Source organism: Haliotis rubra, unplaced genomic scaffold (genome assembly GCF_003918875.1).
Source record: "Haliotis rubra isolate DU_JTF1 unplaced genomic scaffold, ASM391887v1 Scf1550, whole genome shotgun sequence".
Taxonomy (NCBI): domain Eukaryota; kingdom Metazoa; phylum Mollusca; class Gastropoda; order Lepetellida; family Haliotidae; genus Haliotis; species Haliotis rubra.
The window spans coordinates 96,628-118,467 of NW_025765504.1; the positions used below are offsets into that span (position 1 = coordinate 96,628).

The 21,840-nt window shown below is 40.1% G+C and overlaps 1 protein-coding gene and 1 long non-coding RNA gene across 2 annotated transcripts; one reads left to right on the forward strand and one right to left on the reverse strand.

Moving 5' to 3' along the window:
- Nucleotides 1-290: 290 nt before the first annotated feature.
- On the reverse strand, nucleotides 291-4,636 carry LOC124270843. The gene is made up of 2 exons (XM_046705895.1): nucleotides 4,630-4,636; nucleotides 291-1,000 (listed from the first exon to the last, which is right to left on the reverse strand). The coding sequence occupies exons 1-2, from the start codon at nucleotides 4,634-4,636 to the stop codon at nucleotides 291-293; spliced, it is 717 nt and encodes a 238-aa protein (XP_046561851.1).
- Nucleotides 4,637-6,101: 1,465 nt separating this feature from the next.
- On the forward strand, nucleotides 6,102-6,605 carry LOC124270841. Its single transcript, XR_006896888.1, has 2 exons — nucleotides 6,102-6,197; nucleotides 6,510-6,605. It is a non-coding gene; the product is annotated as an uncharacterized LOC124270841 (long non-coding RNA).
- The last annotated feature ends 15,235 nt before the right edge of the window (nucleotides 6,606-21,840 follow it).

The window sequence follows — 21,840 nt, forward strand, 5'->3', positions numbered from 1 at the left end:
TACGCTATGAATATGTTTCACTATATCACATATGTTTGTTGATTTAACACTGAATCGATTCCTTTTTAATTTATTGTGGAAGCAAATAGCTATATTTACACATGGCAATGATTTTCAAATAAAAATAATGCAAAGAAATACCTTCAAGATGTCTGCACCTTTGTTTTACATGTCATAAACATGCAATCACCTCCAAAATCTACCCTTAAGGTGAAACCCTTTTGATTTACATTAATTTATTGGTTCAAAGAAAGTGTAGTTACACATATCTGTTTATGAGCGGAAATACATCACACAACAGATAATGACATGGCAGATAACGAATACAACTGCTCCAGTTTTTGGGGCACCTGCGTTTTAGTGTACATTTTGTGAAGCGTAATAGCGTTTGTCAGGGGAGCTTTGCCTACACTCTCCATCATTGCTTTGTTTTCCGAGACGATAAACATATGGACAGATTCCTTCGGGTCCAGGTGCTGCAAGAGTTCTTTCAACAGTGCCCATGCAATGATGTCGCTATCAGCATACAACGGTGCAATCTCATTGCAGTATTCTGTCACCCGCAAACACCCGTATCCTACAACACGTCCGGTATGTGATCGTGCAATGAGAATGTTCTTTGCATGGCTGATGATCCAGTTTCTGAAGAAGTAATCCCTCTCACTTTCACATACTTTCTCGTCGTACGCCCTCAGCTCCGTAAACATGGCATCTTCATAGGGGACTATGGTGATACCCGAGGTCGTTCCTGCTTCAGGAATGGCCCCCAGTATGACTTCCACTGGCCCACGTTTCTGGTGTACGTCATAGTAGAACGTGAAGCCATGGCTGTCGTAGAGGCTGACCAGACCTGCCGAGAGGGTGATGTTTGCGTCACCAACTGCTGCGAGGCCATGGCGGTTCACGTCTCGTCCGATACCTTTGCCTCTGAGATCTTTCCTGACGATATAGAGGCCGCCTTCCGCCGTCTCTTCGTTACAGTACACAAAGACTCGAATAGCTGACGAGAGAAGAGCATAGGCATTATTATAAACATGATGGGCATAATTAAGAGGTGAGGTGAAATTGGGTTTATCGTCGTGCTTGAGAATAGTTCGCTCATATGACGACGTGCATGCGTGTGTATGTGTATGTGCGGCTGCTTGTACTAGCCCAGACTGAAGCTGGTTTTATAGTGCTAGCCCACTGAGATACCATGCCGCAGTGAAGCATGAATACCCCACTCAGACACATTATACTGACTCCGAGCCGACCAGTCCTTGTTGTACCCATTAATGCCGAGTACCAGGCAGGGACCAACAAGTACCATATTTCAATGTCTTTTGGCATGACGCGGTCGGGGATCGAACCCGCGACCTTCCGCTCTCAGGGCGGACGCTCTAACCACTACACCACGGAGGCAGTTCATAATTTAGAAATACAGCTGTTCTATACCCATGTATGGTGTAATAAGCGGCGCCATTCTACTACCAGCATCCTCGTACTGTAACTATAATGTCCAGGGTAAAAGTGTACTTTATTACATTATACATGGGGCTAGAGCAAACTGCATTTCCTTTCTAAGGTTCCAAATTCTAATACAAACAGGAATTAATCTAGGCAGAATCAAACAGAGAAGCTTGGATGTCAGTGACCTGAATCAACAATCCTCATTCACGGAAAAAATGACAAGCTCCTCCAGTGACGTATTTGCCCCTCTCCCTCTCTCTCTCTCTCTCTCCACACATACACACACACACGCGCGCGCGCTAAGACGCACGTTACCGTGAATACGTTTGATAAGTTTGCGGACGGATTTCGTTCGGGTTAAATATCTTCTCCATAATATGTTAGTTACGACTGTCTTTATCGTAAACCACACTGGAAAATGTTACCGTCGTACTTCTACTACCAGCGTGTGGTTTCAACAGTAAATCCACATGAGGTTGGCGTCACGTCACATTCCACGGATGCATTGTTGGACTGTGGACATAGGCTCAGTCAGCCAACATTGTCGTGTTGCTGTTAGATCGATTCGAACTGAGACAATTATCCGTTGAAAAAGGTTAAACATAATGTTTCCACCAGTGATGTTTCCCGAGAGAAGCAACTGCGACCCAAGAAACGGGGTGTTACGGAATAGTTTACTGCAGGAGAGTGCAGTCGTCAGTCTATGGTCGTCAAAACATCGCTCGTGAAAACTGGGGCTGGATATTGCCCTGATTCTCATATTGCGATATATTGCAATAATTTAAGAGATATTGCAATACATATTGTGATATATTGACTGGAAGGTTTCTGTCCAAGTGCATACATCTTAAATTCATATAGCTCTCTGTGTGCGACATCGCTGTTATGCCATACTTTCAGGCTTCCTGTCCCCATTGTGTATGAGTGTATGCCATTGGTGAACAGATAAATGATATAGAGCCATAATGTGGAATGTTTCATTGAAGTAACCGTATTGCAACAATGTTTTGCGAACATAATGATAAAGGTAATAGTATAACATGATTTTCATGGTCAGTGTAGTTTGCTTCAACAGAATGCACTTCAATGCAGTATGTAATTATTGTTACTGTTTGTCAGTGATTCGTTCAGATTCAACTCCAATATAAACATGTGTTAACACGAACTGTTGTAAAATGAAACAAAAACATGATCTAGGTGAACTACTTGAGCTTAAAATCTCATGTGACCTCCAGTAACTACGATCCGTGACTAGAATGTCATGATACAGTCCTACAAAAATAAGACTTTGGCCTTTATCGTTAATTGATAACATATGTCCCATTATGAAACAAAACAAAAATAACAAAATAATGTGAATTGTGAAATGGTCACTTGGAGCCATTAGCTCAACTTGTAAGTCTACAAATAGAAGAATGGTCAAATCTTTGAAGGCCATTTAGAAGGGGAATGCATAAGAAAAGCAAGATTTATGGATGTCAACTTCTTTATTGTGAATATTCATGACCTGATGAAGAAGCAAGCATACACTCCAAAACGTTGTGCTATTCACAAGAAGTTGATATCTATTACTCTTGCTTTTCTTAAAAGATTGGTCCATTTGAGGCCACTAAATTCCCCCAAAACGTCACATATGAAACCATTCAAACCCAAAAACGTAAAGCAATTGGTAGAATATTTGACACATTTGGAGCCACTTTTAAAGACACTTCCACTTGTACAATGTTACATAAAACAGTCCTCCCTCGTAACAAACAGTGAACTGTGTCAAAATTTTAATGATAGTTTGTTAAACAACTTTCTTATTTTTAGGTCCTAAATTCTGTAAAAATATCACAGAGTTTGTCTGATGTTACGATCATTGTTTCATTGAGTATTCTATTTTTAGTTGTTTTCGAGTTAGACTGCAATTCATCTGTCCGATTTTGCGCCAAACGGACTATACTAGATATATGACAAACTACACACTACTAGATATATGACTAGTATCAAGTGACAGAAGCAAGTATGGATATCGTTCCGTGCTATGGAATACATATGAATAACATTCCAGAACAAAATATATTCATCAGCACTGAGAAGCACAGCATCCCAGTCTGGGGCTGGAGGAGGCACCACGAGTAGAAGAACCAGGTTGGAACGACCCAGAACAAGTAGATCAGCATCCATAAGCCAGGAGTGTGCAGAGAACTAACATAGTCTGGCTGCAGAGAACTAATATAGTCTGGCTGCACTAACTGCTTGTCGGGCATACTCAAGACTGTGAACACAGTATTAAACTGTACTGCACAGCTTTGTAGATGTTATTGTTACATTGCTGTGGAAGACTATGTTTTCCTGTGGAATGTAGTGACGGAACAAGAAAACTCTGCACATAACTATATTTGGAGGTAAAAATGTTATTATATTGAAAATATAATTCAGATATCTGGCCTCTCTTCAGAAAGCGTTAATTGGCAACAATAGTATATACTTCCAGTAGGCAGAGAGATACACCCTGCACAATGGGGCGTAGGTGTAACGGTTCGAATAACGATGTATAAAGCTGACCCCTTTTGGCTAGAGGCTGCTTCAACGCATATATTTTAGCAAATAATTGAAAACAGCCTGGTTGTAACGCTACAGGTAACCTGATTGGCCACGTTGCTCCAGCCCACCAGCTGGTTCAGGTCATGTTGCCGGAGTGGCTGTATGTCATCTCATGTTCTATGACTAGAGATATGGGGAAACAGCTGCAGTCCGGCAAGGCAGAGAGGAAATGTAATGCTGCCTTAAATTTCTTTACCAAATCGTGCAACATGTTGGTATGGTGCTGCTTTAACCTACTGTCACGTAGCAGCATTTCCACAAAGGGTCCTTAACCCAGTTAGCATGCCATCATCGGCCCGACGTCGGCTGATAGTCGGCACCGTCGGCATCGTTGAACAGCGCTGGGCCGATAGTGGGCCAGTGTAACCCAGCTATCACATAACATTTTCCAAACATGTTCATAGGTTTTCAAACTGATTTATCCAAAATAGTTTCGTCAAAACACACTCACAATCTTAAAACAATTCTCTCAACTATTTAAAAGCATTAATTATTCAAAAGCTTTTTTAAAAAGTTGTTCATGAAGAAAGATATGTTACCGTGAGAAAGGACGTCGGAATGACGTCACACGTTCACGTCATATTTTCGCACCCGCCATCTTAGTTGAAGTTTATTGAGGACGGTACAACAATGTCATTGTGCAGCAACAAATTGAACTGTATCATCGATCTGACCCTGGTTACGGTAAGTTAACTTTACAGTCACTACACGGTCGTTGATATGTTTATGTACATTTTGATATTCACTCCCTCGTGCTACTCAGAAATCGCGAAGTTTTGAGCAGCCGTATACGATCTCTTAGATTCGGTGTTGTTAGGCTTCCAACAGAGAGTATTATGTATGTTGTTGTGAAGGAGACCTAAGGGAGTTTGCACCATATTAATTTTATGTTGGATACAAAATTTTATACAGCTATCAATGGCAAGCAGTATGTTCTTAACCAGAGTTCATGTCAGGCGGACATTTGTCGCTATTACGTTCGGTTTTCGATCTAGTAAGCGTATGCACAGCTCACAAGACAGTGACACTTATCGTCATTAATTTTGTTCCCTGTTATTTCTGAAATATATATTTTTTAATTTAACATTACAACTTACTATTAATTTTTTAAGCTATGAAAAGTTCGCTCACTTCAGTCAGTGGAAAAGGTTGCATTAAACTTATAACACGAAAATAGGGAATCAAATACATTCTGGTCGACCTGACTGTGGGTCATAGTCTAAGTATGTTATTCAGAAATGACCAAAGCATACTTGGTAAATTACCGTAACACTGACTAAACTAAATGTTCATCATCCGCACGGTTGTTGTGGTTATGCCGGTCTAACATTCCCACGTTATTTTCAGTAAAAGGCTAGATCTATATTATCAAAGTAAAGTCTTTACATTGTGTATTCTTCAATTTTCCCCAAACGAATCAATTTATCATTTTCGGATATGTATATTTCTCTTCTAAACGAGAGCGAGAAATTTCTAAACGAGAGCCAGAAATAAACATTGTTTCCCGCGCTATAATGGGGCGTTGGCGATGACTGGTCCTCGGCAATGTTCATTCGGTTTTCGATCACCATGTTTTTTCATGATACAGTATTAATTATTCAAATTTACTTAGTCTTTGTTCAGGAAATGTAGACCAAATAAATTTCTTATGGTTTACTTGGTTCACCGAAACATTTTGCCAATGAGAAAAAATATAGTGATCGAAAACTGAACGAATCTGGTTACAATGCTCGCAACGAAATCATACTGATGCAGTAACTTTCGCGTGTAAGACGTGAATCATGTAGCTAGTAACAATAGCTATTTAATATATCAATTCAAGTTTGTATTCCAGGTTAGAATGTAAAGAAGAGCTGTCCAGTAATCCATGTTTGTTGTAAAGGGGCAACTTTATACACGTTGGTGTTAAATCTACGCACGTTGACCCCCCAAAACTTTAGGCAATAATTATTACACAATATATTTCAGCATCGGACTAACTAGATTTATATATGCTTGGGGAATCTAGTTCAATTTGTAACTTGTTATAATGTGGAACAATGTTTTTTTTGTTGCAGCAAGGGCGAAAATGAGACACAAGAATTCAGGCAGATACAAACAGAAGTGATGGATTTATTGAGGATTACATCAAATAATCCAGGAGCTGTGAATCAGTAAACGTAAGTGCATCTGTTTAATATCATTGTCTATATACTTGTTGGTGACGTTGTTTTTTTTATTGCAAAAATTGGATTTGTACATGCACCCAGCCTCCGACCAACAAGAGTGATGGGCTAGTGGTTGCTATTCAGTGTGGTTTGATACTATATATTACCAAATTTAGGCATTCAAGGATTTCCATTATTTTCCATTGTGTGCTGGTGTCCATCAAACACTTGCACATACATAGGTGCAGGAAGACATCATTAACTGATTATTGTCTCTTGATTTGACTTAATACACTTACTATACAATTGTTTTCTGTATTTCAGAAAAATGGATAAAGTCGAAACCAAAGAAGAAGATTCTGAAATATTCTTGAAAAGTGTACGCGTTTTCTGAAAGAAATTAATAAAGAATGTTGATTATATGTCTGCCATTCTTTTTTTTTATTATCCTTGTTAAGAGTAACAATGTCTATTTTCCATAGACATGTAACCTTATTGTTAACGGTTAGTGTTTTACTGAAAAGTTAAAACCATATCTTGACAGAAAATGTCATTACAATGTTTCCTGAACAATAAGCATTCACATGGATAAAACGTTTTCAGAAGCCTTTTTGGTGGTTACAAAATTTAATAACTAAACGTTCATAGAACACACTGTTTCTGGAACCATACAAATTCATATGAATAAATAGTTTTAAAAACATGATATGTTTAGGGAATGTTTCTTCACATTTGTATACATGTTATGATACAGATATAAAATAGTATTCACATATAAATTGTGGTACATGCTATAAAATATGTATTCACCGTGGAGAAGTGGAGTGAACAACTAAACTAACGGGCAAAAGAAAACGATACCAAGTCGAAACCACTGATATTACAAAACGACAAACCACCATTGAGTAAAAGGAAAGTGCATTTTAATAACAGGTGTATGGGCATGTGTATACACATGCATGTTATCCATGTCACCAAAATTCACTTTCCTTTTACACAATGGTGGTTTGTCGTTTTGTAATATCAGTGGTTTCGACTTGGTATCGTTTCTTTTGCCCGTTAGTTTAATATTGCAGTGCCTATAAAGTGACGACGTTGGGCCGATGCAGTGCCAATGAAGTATGCCGACGTTGGGCCGATACAGGGCCATTGAAGTTTGCCAACGTTGGGCCGACGTCTATACGATGAGCAAAACTTGATGAAGTTTGCCGACGTCGGGCCGATAATGCACACGACGTCGGGCCGATGTCGGGCCGATGATGGCATGCTACCTGGGTAAGATCATGAGTTGTGATCCGTTGGCAGCGCGTGGTTGTCCCGTATCTAATGTTAACACAGGAGTGATGCACAACACAATCTTCTGCTAATACCCAAAAAACCCGAGCCGTCAACCGCTGACCATATGTAACTATTACAGTGTACATGTCTCATTACAAACATCCATGGAATTAATTTCATTGTGTCACTCACCGATTATTTCACCCTTGTCCGATTCAGCTACGAACCAAGCCCTTGAATCCATATCAAAGACGCAATACAATAAGCAAAGTGGTATTTCCCACTCCTCTGCGTCAGTCAGGGTTTTAATTGGTCCAATGTCAGCTCGGGTGGCCTTCCTCACAGTGTACTTGGGTCCTACAGCAGCCATGTCAGTACTGGAGTGATATCAGGAGGGAACGAACAGAGAGAACGATGTGATATCTTCACCACTGAAAGAGGACTGAAATCAACACGGCTGTGTCCGCAGAGTTCTCACGCTATTAAAGCTAGGCTATCACATTTAAGGTTGACATAATGACGTACTTTCTGGGCGACAGTGAGACTAATTTACGGGCACAATAAAAAACTTGTTACCCTCTACTGAAAAAATGTGTTGCTGCAAATATTTCCAGGCGGAGGTCACTAATTTACGGGCACAATAAAAAACATGTTACCCTCTACTGAAAAAATGTGTTGCTGCAAATATTTCCATTCTTCCCTGCAATTTGAAAAACATTGTTAGAAGAAGCCATATATTCACTCATTTTCAAATAACATTTCAAGTGTTTTAGTAATCGCATCGTTGAACAGTCAATGCTTGCAGTCTACCAGCCCAGCCAGGGCCTTATCGTAAGTTTATATGTCCTGTTCTATTGTAAAGTTCAAAGAAAAACAACCTGCTAACGTTTGAGTGAGAGTCTCATCCTGCTTCATTACAGGGTGATTCCGAAATATTTTTGTAGATATGGTAAACCTCAAAATATCTTGAAACTGTAATTGAAGTTAATCGGTGCAGAAGAAGTAATTTTATCAGGAATGATACGATCGTTTATGATCTACATAGCATTCAAAGATAGCTGTATAAGCCGCTGTTAATTGTCATTGGTATGAATTCTCAACAAATATATTTTGTGTAAATTATGAAAAATTAAGATGTTAGTAAGTGTGTCTTTATATGTAATTTAGTAAAAAATAATAAACTCCTTGGCTAAATAAAAATTAACACTGTGTCGAATGTAACACTTCTAACCAGAAATCTATTTTTTCTCTCACTGTTATGGTTTCTAAAGACGGCTGCTTCATAATTCCTTACTTTGTAAGCCCGATGCCTATTTGGCCGACCTCGGCAATACTGGTGGGGGTAACGTGAAACGCTGACACGTGAAAGTCGTCAATGAATGGGACATGTCTGTGTTCCACAAACGAATGGACTGACTGAGTTTGGCTTTACGCCGCTTTTAGCAATATTCCAGCAACTTCACGGCGGGGACACCAGAAATGCGCTTCACACGTTGTACCCATGTGGGGATTCGAACCCGGGTCTTCGGCGTCACGAGCCAACGCTTTAACCACTAGACTACCCCACCGCCCCACAAACGAATGGAACAAACGTTTAAAAGATAACACTGGTGGTACACTTATGTTAGTTTGTTTTTAGTTTTAGCTACGGACTGAATGTTTAAAGTCATTACGGCAGTATTTCAGCCAAATCGTGAATATGAAAGCTATATATAACAGTAAACTCACTAGATTATCAAAGACGTTTCCTTACAGTTAGTCCATGCAATTATATTACTCTACACAACAATACGATCTTAAAAACGTGCTATAGATCGCCAGTAACTGAAGGTAGACTGAAGGTAGGTTTGTTTTGCTAGATCGCAACATTATTTTCAGTTCGATGCCAAGGACATGGTGTCTGTGTTACACGAGTGTTGTTCCGTTTCCACTCCATTAAATATTCACTGAAATAGCACAGCTTTATGCAGTGTTCAAGTTAATAATTCACTGCACCATGCACATTACAAAATGCTATTGGAATGAACCCTTTGACAAACTTTTAACCAGTTAAGTAAAAGCTTTACACCAGCTTGCCAATTCTCTCGAGAATGTAACATAGTACAAACGCTGGTGCCATCTGTCAGCGTAGATAAACTACATTTATCAAACCAAGTTGAAGTTATTGTCTAGCTTTTGACAATTTCCGATTGTGTCCCAGCATAACTGGGCATGCTGGCACACCATTAATCATGTAATCTTCCATAGAGATGAGGTAGCCTCCCTTAAGTCGAGAGGCTACCCCCACGCTAATGACGTCACAACTGTCGGTGGTGGTGGTATGATGTTGTGGTGGTGGTCGTATGTGGTGGTGGTTGTGGTGGTGGTATGAGGTGGTGGTGGTAGTGGTGGTGGTATGTGTTGGTGGTGGTATGTGTTGGTGGTATGTGGTGGTGGTGGTGGTATGAGGTGGTGGTGGTGGTGGTGATGGTGGTGGTGGTGGTGGTGGTGGTGGTGGTGGTGGTGGTGGTGGTGGTATGAGGGTGGTGGTATGTGGTGGAGGTGGTGGTGGGTGGTAGTGGTGGTGGTGGTGGTGGTATGAGGAGATGGTGGTGGTATGAGGAGGAGGTGGTGGTGGTATGTGGGGGTGGTGGTGGTAGTGGTGGTGGTGGTATGTGGTGGTGGTGGTGGTGGTGGTATGTGGTATGTGGTGGTGGTAGTGGTGCAGTGGCTGTTGTAGTTGGTGCTTCTGTGATTGCTGCTGCTGCTTGTGATTGCTGCTGCTGCTGCTGCTTGAGATCTCCTGAATGTTTTGCTCGAATATGGATAGATAATAATGAGCAGGTTGGAAACATAGTTGAAATTGTAAGCCGATATGTATATAAAGGCTAATGTTATGATATGATGTATCGTGAAAGTAGCATCTGTTGCTATTTAGATTTACGAGCTTATTAAATATTGTGTATAGAAGTTGTCTATTGTCATTGTTTATTTCATCTCATAAGTTTACATTTGCGCACGCAGGTGTCATCACACAAACGGACGACTTTTTCATCATGGCGTCGGCCCACGCTGTAAAGGACGCGAGCTATGACCTAGTTTCACACATGCAAGGATGCGAAGGGTGATTCATTAGTGTGGGGGTAGCCTCTCGACTCAGGGAGGCTACCTCATCTCTATAGAAGATTACATGGTTAATAGTGTGGCGAAACAAAACTGAGTGGTAATAAATTAAATCACAGTACAATTATAATGGGAGTATGAAAGAGATCCCAACACTGTGCTTCATGTAAGAAGTCGAAATCACCGTCACGGTTTGTATTTAATGGAGATAAGAGCCGTCACCTAACAATAAGATTAAGCAGCTTGTACCAGGATCACTCGAACCCTCACCTGCTACAGTAGCCTCACGGTTGAATAACATCTTGATTGAAGTAAAGCTCGCTTGTCGCGGCTGCTTTTCAGTGATCCATACGTATATTTTTCACAGCTACTTTTTTCCCTTGATATCAGAGGGAATCAAGTAACTAGTTGATATTTATTTCAGGTATGGATAGAAGCGTGTCTGCAGGTATTCTCCTCGTTGGGACCTGTCTACGGGGCAGTTGGAACAGCTGCAAGCTACAAAACGTTCCATCTACCATGTCTAAGGTGAATATTGGAGTGTGTGAGAGAGTTACTGAATGTTGTCTCCCGTCACGTCAAACATTTGCTAGTTGGCGGACCGTGACGTGTGCTGTATATGAAGTAGTGTTGTCATGCTGGAACAACTCCCTCTCTCGGTCCATAATCGGAAGCATTTGTCATGCCGATTGACTGTCAAATCCCCCTGAACCTCCACTAAATCAGGTCTTTATGTGCTGGATATTGCACCCTACACCATGACACTTTCTCCACCGAATCTGTCGACCTGTCGAGTGTAATTAGGAACAAAACGTTCATTTCTCTGACAGTAAATGTACGTTGGCCCAACTGTTTGCCACAATTCGGCTAACGGTGCAGCAGACCGGGCGCAGTACATGGAGGCCTGGCGACAATACAAGCAACCCTGTGCTTCTAAATGGACGGCGGTGTTTGACTCTGGTGTGCAATCTCTACTAAACTCTGTAACTTTAAGCGACAGTTAATGCTTTTGGTCTATTGTGACAAAGAGACCCCTCTCAATCTCTAACATTACTGCAAGTGCTTGCACTGAATATTTCGGAAATCTGTTCCAATATTACACCAGAAGAAAATGACTTTTATCATTTCATAACAGACTTTGTTCAATCTATTGACGATGCCTTTAGTGATACTACAACTGATGTATATTGTCTTGATCGAGACATCTCTTGTGAAGAAATTAGTGATGTAATTGCTGATATGGCATGTGGTAAGGCACCAGGCTGTAGTGGCTTACCCTTTGACAGTCTAATATTCAGGGTAGAGTTTTTCGATTGATTAAAACTATGTATCTTAACGTGTCTCACTAAATGAAGGTTTCACTTCTTTCTTTTATTGTGTGTGTGGTGTTCGACAGGGCTGCCAGTTATCGCCTTTCCTCTTTTCTCTATACATGTATGTAAATGATATCATTGATATCTTTGGAGAGGATGATCAGAGGTGTATAGAGATAGGAGTTCTGCAGATACTTATGTTACTATTTGCGACGTCATGGCGGTCGTCAATAGTACGGTTATAGGACTTCAAAAGAGGTTAAATAGACTACGTAGATATTGCAATAAATGGCAGCTAAAGGTTTATGTAGAGAAAACTAAAGTGATGGTTTTAAGAAGGCTGGTAAGCTTAGGAAATAAAAAAAAGGTTTTTCTTTAACGTTCAACGGTTGGATGTTGTTGTTTGTTACCAATCTCCCGGGGTACATTTTTCAAGTTCAGGTTCATGGTACACTTCTCAGATGGTTCTTTCAGAACATGCATTGAAGGTTCTGAGAATGATCTGCTCCAATCTGCATAATTGTCAAAACGTTCCACATAAAAGTTTATTTCACATTTTCGATGTTAAAATTCTTCCCATTCTTGTGTACGGTACAGAGGTTTGGGGTTCCATTCACCGCCTGGCGTTGCTCGGGGTCATGATAATTTCTGTAAAGATGTTCTGCATCTGGGTAGAACCACGCCTAATTCGGTAGCTGGAGGCGAGCGTGGTAGACATTCAATCCTTGTCCACCAGTATGTTAAGATTATCAAATATTGGGTAAGGTTGTTGTTTCGACAAGATAATGATATTCTACCTTATGATTATCAATATGTAGTTTAGCGGAGGCTGGAAGAGTGAGTGAGTGAGCAATAAACGTTAATCATTTGTTGTTTAGCTTTGGGTTCGGTTACGTGTGGGTTAATCAAGATATAGGTTGCATTAACAGTATTATTTTAAGGTTTAAAGAAAGGTGGGTTGCTATAGATAATCAATTTTTCTGTGAAAGTATAGTTATTCTAAACTCCAGTTATACATATCTATTAATAAAGAAAATAAATGTGAGGATTATTTATCGTTAGTTACTCTGCCAGTTTATCGTATGACACTTTGATGTTCCGATGCTCAAACCACGAATTGGTAATGGAACAAGCACGAAAGACCGGCCTAGCACGGAGCCAAAGATTATGCCCGTTTTGCATTGTACCCCTTGTTGAGTCAGAGTACCATTTTTGGATCGAATGTGACTTTAATAATAATCTTCGTCGGAATCTGCTTCCTAAATGTTATCATTCTTCCTTAACTATTTGTAGATTTGTAAAACTTATGTCATCACGCAATATTTCACTTATTAATATTTTATCTAAATATGTATTTCTACCTTTCAAAGTTTTTCAATTGTAATTAAAAAAGAGTGTCATTGTACGTCGCCTCACCATCCATTCTTGTTTATTGGTCCTGGTACCTGTATAATGGGCCGGTGGCCCTCTTACTTAAATAACACAGTTCACTCTCCAGACCAGATAAACTGCACATTCTCACAAAATGCACAACTTGTGAAACATGGATATAGAGATTTTCATGAAGACATTGAAGACAAAAACAATGATGCTCTTTCCTGTTACGGAGATCGGAAGGTCGCGAGTTCGATCCCCGACCGCGTCATACCAAAATAGGTTAAAATATGGTACTTGTTGGTCCCTGCCTGGCGCTCGGCATTAATGGGTACAACAAGGACTGGTCGGCTCGGAGTCAGTATACTGTGTCTGAGTGGGGTATTCATGCTTCACTGCGGCATGGTATCTCAGTGGGCTAGCACTATAAAACAAGTCTGGGCTAGTACAAGCAGCCGCACATACACATACACACGCATGCACGTCGTCATATGAGCGAAATATTCTCAAGCACGACGTTAAACCCAATTTCACCTTCTCCTCACCTCACTTTTCCTGTTTCTAGAAGGTGTCTTTTCTATGACCAACTATTTCACATGGTGCACGGCTAGCTAAGATAGTCGTAAGTTAATGTTAATGTATGGTATTTACGATTATCTTAGCTCTAAAAGAGCTTCGAAAATCTAGGCCCTGAGTATTTGTCTGATGATGTGAATTGTGAGATCTCCGAACGGCCATGATGGTTTGTGGCAAGCTACCTATGGAAACAGTGTCGTCTGAGGAAGCGCAGGACGTCTTACACGCTGCTGTCCAACGCTGACCCTGACAGTGAAACTGTCGCAGAGCATCACGTCACTTGACTGTAAGCTACCGATAAACTACCTGTTTTGTTCTAATAGCCATTGAAAACAAGTGGACAGGAAAGATGGGCTATGCAGATGTTGATGTCGCCATTTGTATGAATGTCGATATGAACTCGAATGGTAATAACGGCCTTATATCTTGCCAATGTTACATGAATGCGAGATAATTTACAACGTTATTATTTTGTACAGCCCTTTTCTATTGTACGTTGTATTAATGAGCAGATGTTAGATCGAAATGTGATTCCTGAGCATTGTAATGTACATTTGTGAAACTAAAATAAAAATGACGTATGTCATTCGCTTATCTCAGACTTGATCCCGGTGTAGGATGTACCCATGTTAGTGTAAAGGTTCAACAACCTGTCAGAAATACGTCCACACATATGAAAATGGATATTTTCTCCAACACTAAGATAGCACAGCACTGCACAGCACAACACTAAGATAACACAGCACAACACTAAGACAACACAACACAACACTAAGATAACACAGCACAACACAACACTAAGACAACACAGCACAGCACAACACAACACTAAGATAACACAGCACAACACTAAGACAACACAACACAACACTAAGACAGCACAACACAACGCTAAGATAACACAGCACAACACAGCACAACACAACACTAAGATAACACAACACAACACTAAGATAACACAACACAACACTAAGGCAGCACAACACTAAGATAACACAGCACAGCACAACACTAAGAAAGCAAAACACAACACAACACTAAGATAACACAGTACAGCACAACACAACACTAAGATAGCACAACACAACACTAAGATAACACAGCACAGCACAGCACTAAGACAACACAACACAACACTAAGATAACACAGCACAGCAAAACACTAAGATAACACAACACAACACAACCCTAAGACAACACAACACAGCACAACACAACACAAGTACTTCTACAGTGACGTCAATCTACAGCTCATAGACAAGAGTCAAGTGCGAAATAGCAACAGTATGTCTAATAACCTATTAAACAGAGTATGACACCATATAATAACCTATTAAAAAGAGGCACCCGTGAAGGGCCACCTCCTCGTGGTGGGTGCTGGGTCACGCTAAGAGCCCTTCAACCCCCCGTAGTGGACCCTGGGGGATATTTGGTCCACCAACCCGTTTGCCGTGGGTTGCGCCCCTGTGTCGGTGGAGGACGGGATTCTGGTGGTTGAGGGCACAGGAGCCAGGAACAGTGTTCCTTTGCCCAACACACCACTTCGACCCTTACTTCACCTAGACGGGTGGTAGAATGGGCCCGGTTCTACCAATCGGCTGGTCACGCCAGGCCCTGTGCATGGAGAGTATTTTTGCACCTATTTAAGATATTATTTGGTCTTGGCTCTTTAAATCGAATCATATAATTGCATGTATCTATGAAACTGCCTAGAGTCCTATGCCAGAAGGCGGTGGCTCATGGGCCAATCTGGTTATACAGACCTCTGATTTCTGTGTTTCTTTAAGGAAAATGCCATGGGCCGAACCAGCCTGACATTTCTTCTTTTCGTGACTACAGCTTTTCATGTTTCTATATCTGGAGTATAACACCCCTGTAGCCCTGGTGTTGCAGTGTGGCTTCCCCTGTGACACCGTTTTTTGTTGACACTCGATGGCGGGTGGGGAACAGGGGTGCTGAACCATATTAATACTATCATGTCTCAAAACAATTCTTCTGGTTCTGCAAAACAAAACAAACGTTGACATGTTGAGGCTTTGTCATCTGATGATGATGTATCTCCTACCGTCGTAGATTCTTGGCCAAAGTTTATTGTCATTGCTCCTGCTGATGGGGACACTCTAAAATTAAACCCTTTTGCTATTTCCAAGGGCATTCAAGGTATATGTAGTGATGTGAAAAATGTCACGCGTCTCCGAGGTGGTTCACTCCTAGTGGAATGTGCACTGCGGCAACAGTCTGTTAACCTGCTGTCCTTAAAACAGTTTGTTAACACCAAAGTTGTTGTGTCGGTGCACAAAACACTGAATTCTACTCGAGGAATTATCAGAGATCGCGCTCGTTGTTTGACTGACATGAGCGAAGAGGAAATCGCTGCTGAATTGAAAAGTCAAGGAGTGACTGCTGTCAAGCGGTTTACAAAGAGAAACAACATGATGGTACTATCAGCAAAACTAACACATATCTCTTCACTTTCTCACTTTCAGTTCTTCCTAAATCTATTAAAGCCGGCTACTTCAACATCAGTGTGGAGGTCTATATACCTAACCCACTCAGGTGTTACAACTGTCAAAAGTTTGGACACGGTTCCAAATTTTGCCGTGGCATTTCAACATGCTTCCGCTGTGGTGGTGCTCATGAGAGCTCAGAGTGTACAGACAACATGAAGTGTGTCAACTGCGGCGGACAGCACATGGCTTCCTCAAAATCATGTCCAATTTTCCTCCGTGAGACCAGTATCCTGAAGATAAAACACACGAATAACATCACTTATCAAGAAGCTAAAAAGTTGGTACCATCTATTGGCCAGAACCTGTCTACAAAAACCTATTCAGCTGCGATTTCCTCGCCTGCTCTTGTGACTAAAGTTCCTACTGTCTCAGTTTCCTGCCAAACAGTTATTTCTTGGCTCAAAACAGACCATATTCAGGTTAGTGAACTCACTCAGGTATGCCAGAGTGAGCCGGTTACGGGGAAAGTAACATCTTCGTCTCAGACAGACTCTCAACCCATACAGGAAAAAACTCGTGAACCACAGCAAAGAAATGAGAATGACCCTCACGCAGACGGTAAAACTCACTTAACAAGTAAAGAAAAAAAGCAAGCAAAAAAGGCGAGGGCACACAAGAATTTAGAGATCGCTTCTCCTACAACAACTCAGATAGAGGTTCATAATACATTTGATCCTCTGGAGATGGACGTGAGTCCGTCCCTCCCAATCCATGGGAATAAACCCCCCTTCCGCTCCCGATCTCCAATTTCACCTCCATGAGCAGCTCTAATAACATTATTCAGTGGAATTGTAGAGGACTAAATAATAATTTTAATGATATACAGTTACTTATACAAGATTTTAAACCATCGGCATTTTGTCTACAAGAAACGTTTTTCAAGGAAACAGATCAAATTGATATAAGACAATATTCTTCATACAACTTCTTTTCTCCTACTGGGCCAAAAGCCACTGGAGGATCTTCCATATTAATCAGGCAGGGTGTAATACACAGTCCTGTTACTCTGAATACAACACTTCAGGCTGTTGCTGTTCGTGTGACCATGCACATTGTTTTTACTTTGTGCTCTCTATATTCCCCTTCCTCCTCTGTACAGCTTGTTGATCTCCAGGCACTTTATGACCAACTTCCCAAGCCCTGTATCATCATGGGTGATTTGAATGGCCACAACCGTCTCTGGGGAGGTACACATACCAACACAAAAGGGAAAATGTTGGAAGACTTTATTTCTAATAACAATGTATGTATCTTTAATGATAATTCCAACACCTATTTACATCCTGGTACAGGGACATATTCTTCCCTTGATTTATCCATTACCGACTCTAACCTGCTGAATGAGTTTGAATGGTCAGTCCATAACGACCTGTGTGGAAGTGACCATTTTCCTACCATTCTAAAAGCCATAACTCCATCTGATGTTCCTCCAATGTCAAGATTGAACTTTACTAAGGCCAATTGGCCTTTATTTGAACTACTTGCATCAAACAACCTAAAACCGGAACTGTTTATAGATGTTGCTGACCCTGTCCAACTATTCTCTGATGAACTGAATAAAATTGCCGATGAATGTATTCCTAAGTCCTCTACAAACCCACACATACGAAAACCATGGTTTAACAGTGATTGCAAACAAGCTAGGAAGGCACGGAAGAAAGCCGAGCACTATTTCCGTCGCCATCCTATGGTCCACAATTTGGACAAATTTAAAATTTTAAACGCAAAAGCACGCCGAACTTTCAAGCAAAATAAACGCCACTCTTAGCGAAACTATGTCTCAAAAATCAATACGCGCACACCTATATAAAAGGTGTGGAATATGATCCAGAAAATCAAGGGTAAGGGCTCTAAATGTAGCATTCACCATCTCAAAGATGGGAATCAGTTATTGACTGATAAATCAGATATTGCAAATAAACTTGGTGAGACATTGGCCAAACATTCTTCCTCATCTAATTATTTACCTGAATTCCAAAAGTATCAAAAACATCAAGAAAAGAAATCTCTTAATTTCAATTCAGATAATGGGGAAGACTACAATGAAACCTTTTCGATACATGAGCTACATACTGCTCTTGATCAGGTTCATGATACTGCTTCAGGGGCTGATAATATACATTATCAACTCCTGAAGCACTTACCTGAATCAGGTTTAGAGACGCGCTCTTACACATTTTTGACGACATTTGGACATCTGGAAATTTTCCTTCGTCGTGGCGGGATGCTATTATTGTTCCCATACCTAAACCTGGACGTGATCATACTGATCCCTCTAATTATAGACCAATTTCACTGACAAGCTGCGTTTGCAAAACCATGGAACGTATGATCAACAATCGACTTGTTTGGTACTTGGAAACCAATAACCTTATAACTAATATCCAATGTGGTTTCCGTAAAAACCGTAGTACCATCGATCATTTAGTGCGTTTAGAGTCTTTTGTAAAAAATGCCATAATTAATAAACAGCATACAGTGTCGATCTTTTTCGATTTAGAAAAAACCATACGACACAACATGGAAACATGGTATTTTAAGAGATTTACATGACTTTGGATTACGAGGCCGTTTGCCTCACTTTATATCGAACTTTTTAAATAACAGGCAATTTCAAGTCCGAGTGGGTTCTACCCTGTCTGACCATTATAATCAGGATCAGGGTGTTCCACAAGGAAGTATTTTGTCTGTCACATTATTTAGCATTAAGATTAACAGTTTATCCAAGGTTTTAAACGATTCAATTGATGGATCACTTTTAGTGGATGATTTTAATATTTCTTGTCGTGGTAAAAATATGCATACTATTGAACGGCAAATGCAGTTGTGTTTAAATAAAATAAATAAATGGAGTCTTGAAAACGGCTTTAAATTTTCTAAATCCAAAACTAATTGTATACATTTCTGCCGTAAATATAAGCCTCATAAGGACCCAGAACTATCTTTAAAATGGCACTCCCATCAAAGTTGTAAAGGAGGCCAAATTCTTGGGCCTAATTTTCGATTCCCATTTAACATTCCTGCCACATATTAAATACCTTAAAGCTAAATGCCTGAAGGCACCTCGATTTGTTAAAGGTTGTCTCCAATTCAAAGTGGGAGGGATCAAACTACGCTCCTTCACTTATACCGATCATTGGTACGATCTAAGCTTGATTATGGTTCGATCGTATATGGTGGAGCCTGCAAAGAGCAACCTTAAACTACTTGATTCTGTTCACCACCAAGGTCTACGACTCTGTCTTGGATCATTTAGAACCTCTCCAGTTGATAGTCTCTATGTTGAGGCAGATGAGCCTCTCTTTCCCAACGCCGTATTAAATTATCTTTACAATATATTACCAAACTATATTCAAACGAATCTAATCCTGCATTTAACTGTGTCTTCAATCCTCTTTATGAGGATTTGTATAACAAAAAGCCTTCTCTTGTTCCGCCTCTTGGGCACAGAATTAAACCATTCCTTTCTGCTGCTGGCATTGAGCTGGAGAATATCTCTCCTTCTCGTCTTCTTCTTCTCCTCCTTGGCAAATTGGTGAGGCCAGAAGTTGACTTAACATTAACCACATTTAAAAATCAGAAACTAATGATTTACAGTATAAACAAGAATTTAGTCAATTAAGAAATAAATATAATACCTATAAATCCTTATATACAGATGGATCCAAGGATAGTGGCGCGGTTGCTTGTGCCACTGTCATTGGGTCCAAAACAATATCTTCCAGACTACCCAATGACAGTTCAATTTTCACAGCAGAAGCTAAAACGCAATACTAACAGCTCTTAAATATATTAATAAACACCGTAAATATAAACAATATATCATCTTTTCAGATTCTCTTTCGTGTCTTCAGGCTATATAAAAATCTTTCTTGCAAACATCCACTTTTATTAGAAATTATTGAATTGTATAATGAGCTTGCTACTGGCCAATGCGACATCGTCTTTTGTTGGTTACCCAGCCACGTTGGCATTTCTGGGAACACGATGGCTGATATTGCTGCTAAGGTTGCACTCAACAAATCTGTGACACCACTTCTGATCTCCCATACTCGGATTACAAAGCTTGTATTAGATCTTACATCCGTGATCTTATGCAAAAGAAGTGGGACACCCAAGTAGGTATCAATAAATTACATGCAATAAAACCCTATATCGGTTACACTTACTTGGGTTGTCAGTCCAGATTTGAAGAGGTCATCATACGACGATGTCGTATTGGCCACACAAGATATACGCATGAGTACCTATTGAAAGGTGAGGATCCTCCGTTTTGTATCCCTTGTGATGAAAGAATCACAGTCAAGCATGTCCTGCTTGACTGTGTTGAATATTCCATCACAAGGGATAAGTATTTCAATGTCAAAACATTGAAGGATCTTTTTTATAATGTTAATTATCATTTAATAGTTGAATTTTAAAAGAATTAGATTTGTTAACTGATTTGTAAATAGATAAAATATTTTATTCTTGGTAATTTAAATTAGTCACTGAGATTGTTAGTGGCTGTACCCTCAAAGGGGGTTGACGTAGCGTAAAATTATTGTCCTCCTGAGAGGGTACGTAAATCCCAAAACTTTCAAAGTAAAATATAAATAATCACATTTTAAACGTAGTATTTTTGTTATTTTAACTGTTGGCTAAATTTTCCTACAATCGCCAGCAGCTGAAGGGATGGTGCAAATCCAGCTAGGATCCATGCAGGTAGCAAAAGTAATGTAAGTCCCCTTGGCTCCTAGCATGGTGATCTACCTTCAGTTGGTGGCGATCTATAGCCCATTTTTATATTGTGTTGTCCCCTATAGTTAAAATGTTTTAGATTCAATTACTAGTTTTACATGTATATCTATGATACTCTAGTTGTTTTACTGTCCTTTGTTGGCAGGTGTTTTATAATATACATATATTTTATTTCACTATCAAATGTTCTCGTCACGATATGGCTGAAATATTGCCGATGTGAAGTTAAATAAAAACTCACTCACTCACTATTAAAAAGAGTATGACAATATGATAAAAACTTAAAGAAAAAAACCCTGGAAGGAACCGCAGTTCAACAAATTAGCACATATTCTATAATGTTCTAATTAACTAGAAAAATAACGACTCTAAACTGTGTCTTGATATTTTCTTTGCTTTGCCAAATGATTCAGGTCTTATAACAAAAAATTGAATCCTTTAATCGCTATAGGCAATATATTACGCTGATCGCCGGTTCCTCTCAATAGCATTATACCAATGTCAAGAATCAGTCCCAGGATTGCAACATTACAACAACGGTACAACAACGAAAAAAACCCGTATCGATATAGATATTAAGGTGTTTTTAATGGACGTATTTTTGTTGTGGCTGTAATAAGCAGTGAGAGAGAGAGAGAGAGAGAGAGAGAGAGAGAGTGTGTGTGTGTGTGTGTGTGTGTGTGTGCGTGTGTGCGTGTGTGTGTGCCTGTCTGTAGCGAACCACGATTCTGATGCATACGGCGCCAAATGAGTGCGTGAGTT